Here is a 2,985-nt window from a genome sequence, read left to right as displayed (position 1 = left end):
CAAGATTGAGAGAAATGCTACTCGTAGGAGTCACGAGGGAACAGTGATGGGGCAGTGTGAGGTCAAAACCCGGATCTGACCAAACAGGCAAGCGCCAGGCGCTCGTGCCGCGCCACAGTACAGCCACGATCGCATTCCGCACGGTGGTTAAGCACGCGCACATGGGGACGGCGGGGCCCCCACCCGCGGGTGAAAAAATCAACCCAACCAAGCAAGAGAGAGAGAGAGAAAGAAGGAAAAAGAATTTCGAAAGGTGCCGGCCGTGAAAGCCCCACCTCCCCCTCCTCCACACGAACCACGTGCGAAATTTCCCGCAATCATCGCGGTCCCTCCGCCCCGCTTAATAAATGCGCTAAACTAATCCAACCATCGAGATGGCACCCACGCTCGCACTAGATTAATCCGTTTTCCACCGCGGGGGCTGGATTTCAATTTTGCTTAGCCAGAAACCGCGTCCTTCCCTTATAAGCGCGTACGCACACGGCACACCACCATACCATCCCGCACCGCACGACAGACAGACAGCACGAGGAAGGCGAGCCAACCACCCACCACCGCCGCGAGGCTAGCACCACGGGCGAGCTCGGCCGATTCCGTTTGCGATTCCGTCTGCGCTATTGAGGTTTGTTTGGGGGAAGGGGAGGAGGTTCGGAGGTGGAGCTTAGGGAGAGAGAGACCGGAGATGGCGGCTTCCGCGAGGCAGGGGGAGAGGGCGACCAGCTTCGCCATGGCCTGCAGCCTGCTCAGCCGCTACGTCCGCCAGAACGGCGCCGCCGCCGCCGAGCTCGGCCTCGGAATCAACAAGGGTGAGCGGCCGTGTTTCGGGATTTGGGCGCTTCACCAGAGCTGTTCGCTGTTTGTTTATTTATTTATTTGGTTGGGGGAGGTTGCGTTCCGATTCGTGGGAAAAAGTTTCTGTCCTCTGGGGGGATTCCGCGCGAGATCTGAGTCTGTTTTCCCGATTTTGGGGACGAAGGTCCTCGTCGCGTCGATCTGGTCTGGAATTTGGTGGCTGGTGGAGTGAATTGAGAAATCCAGCTCTCTGATCTGAGGCTTTGATTGGGTTTCAGGTGAGGCCGAGGCTCACAGGGCGGCGGACACGAAGAGCACTTTGCCCGGGGCGGAGGGCGAGGAGGCCGGCAGGAAGAAGGAGACCATGGAGCTCTTCCCGCAGAGCGCCGGCCTGCAGGACGCCGCCGCCCCTGATGCTACCAGGTATTTGACCGTGCCACTTTTCTCTGCTCCATTTTTAGCCTTACGCTAGTGCAAGTCAGAATCCATACATACAGATAAAAGTCAGATGGCGAGTGGAGAAACCTTTCTATCTGTTCGGTTTATCTGAACCGTACTGGATTATGCAAGGCCTGAAATCTAGCTGAGAGTGATTGTAATTAACCGATTTTAATATTTGCAACCAACTGCTCCCTGGGTTGAGATGATTTCTTCTTGGGATGGAGCAATCAACCATCCATGCTCCGAGTTATAATAGTACTAGGTTTGCTCATGCTCCAAAGCGTAGCTATTCGACCTTAAACCGTATCCTTATTGATACAAAGCGACTGATCGAGCTGAGTTTGTTTGTACATGAATAAAAAATACGGTTTCCCAGAGAACATTTCCCCTTGCTGGTGAAAATTGGTTAGGCAGCTAGTGCAAAACTGAAGAGTAGTCTGCAAGTGTACTTAATTGCTGTGTGCACATAAATTTCAGGGAGGAAGACAAGAGCCAGCTGACCATCTTCTATGGTGGGAAGGTGCTCGTGTTCAACGATTTCCCAGCCGACAAGGCAAAGGGCCTGATGCAGTTGGCTGGCAAGGGCAGCCCTGTTGTTCAGAACGTCTCTGCGACCACAACTGCTGCAGACACCGCCAAGGTCCAGACGGCCGTGCTGGCCCCGGCAAGTAGTTTGCCTAGTGATCCGGTTAATGCTCACAAGTCTGCTCGTCCGAATGCTTCTGGTAATTACCCAGTGATTTGTTGTACATATCCATTGCGTTGTTTGACATGTACGTTGCTTGTTCTTATTGTGTTGATTATTGACAAAATCTTTTCTGTCTTGTAGATCTGCCAATTGCTAGAAAGGCGTCACTTCACCGATTCCTTGAGAAGAGAAAGGATCGGTAAGTTGCTTTTGCTGTCATGAACTCATGATCTCATGATCATCTTTTCTCACCACCACAGTTTATGGATCTAACTTGTGCTTTTGTTTTCGTATAGTCTGCATGCAAAGGCACCATATCAAGCTTCTCCTTCTGATGCAACACCAGTCAAGAAGGAGTTTGAGAACCAGCCATGGCTTGGACTGGGGCCGAATGCCGCCCTGAAGCCAAACCAATAAGGCGGCATGACAGAAGCCTTATGCCCTTACCAGAAATATGTGAAATGTGCTTTGTCCTTAGAGTATCAACAAGTCATGAATATTTTATCCCATATCATGTTCTAGCGTTTTGTTTTAGGTTATGGTTCTATGTTATTCGCCTCCATAGTTCCGATGTAAAGAGAAGTAGCAAATGATGATGACCGGTGCCCGAAGCCCGAGAGAAGTTTTGGCATGTTAACACATGGTGATATTGAGTTGGCCATGCTAAGGAAAAAAAGTTAGTGCAAAGAAACATAGCTGTATCCTATATGTGAACTCTGATCATTCCGTATTGTCATTGAGTTCTGTCCTTGATTTGTAAAAGCAAGTGATTGTAATGGATTCATATTATGTTTGTATTCCCGTGGCTGTATGTTTACATGATTCGGTTCTCAGATCTGTATGAGTTCTTATTCTGTTTGTTCATGGGAGGGAGTTTTGTCGAGGCGATGGATAATGATTTTCCATGGACAGGCTAATATAACTAAGGAAACAAATTCCGCCTGTAGTCAACAAGTGATATGGCATCTAATTCTCTACAAACACAAGCAATGATCTATTTTGGTCTATTGTAAAGTTGCTTTCATCTATAGTTGTGTAACCAATCATGCAAATACAGAGCAGCA

General features: G+C 49.5%; 1 protein-coding gene across 1 annotated transcript; it reads left to right on the top strand.

Annotated features, from left to right (window-relative positions):
* Nucleotides 1–448: 448 nt before the first annotated feature.
* LOC125536309 (protein TIFY 10b-like) lies at nucleotides 449–2,718 on the top strand. The gene is made up of 5 exons (XM_048699501.1): nucleotides 449–806; nucleotides 1,071–1,215; nucleotides 1,711–1,958; nucleotides 2,063–2,120; nucleotides 2,218–2,718. Exons 1-5 carry the CDS (start codon nucleotides 683–685, stop codon nucleotides 2,336–2,338), a joined length of 696 nt encoding a protein of 231 aa, XP_048555458.1. The 5' UTR covers nucleotides 449–682; the 3' UTR covers nucleotides 2,339–2,718.
* The last annotated feature ends 267 nt before the right edge of the window (nucleotides 2,719–2,985 follow it).

Source organism: Triticum urartu, chromosome 2 (assembly GCF_003073215.2).
Source record: "Triticum urartu cultivar G1812 chromosome 2, Tu2.1, whole genome shotgun sequence".
Classification (NCBI taxonomy): Eukaryota; Viridiplantae; Streptophyta; class Magnoliopsida; order Poales; family Poaceae; genus Triticum; species Triticum urartu.
The sequence above is the reverse complement of the archived record's forward strand: the minus strand, read 5'-3'. Positions and strand labels throughout refer to the sequence as shown.

What these genes read in the sequence shown, in the direction of transcription:
- LOC125536309 (XM_048699501.1), top strand. Translation starts at nt 683, where the DNA reads ATGGCGGCTTCCGCGAGGCAGGGGGAGAGGGCGACCAGCTTCGCCATG. An exon ending in CGGCCTCGGAATCAACAAGG is followed by an intron (nt 807 to 1,070) that starts GTGAGCGGCCGT and finishes ATTGGGTTTCAG; the next exon opens with GTGAGGCCGAGGCTCACAGG. An exon ending in TGCTCGTCCGAATGCTTCTG is followed by an intron (nt 1,959 to 2,062) that starts GTAATTACCCAG and finishes TCTGTCTTGTAG; the next exon opens with ATCTGCCAATTGCTAGAAAG.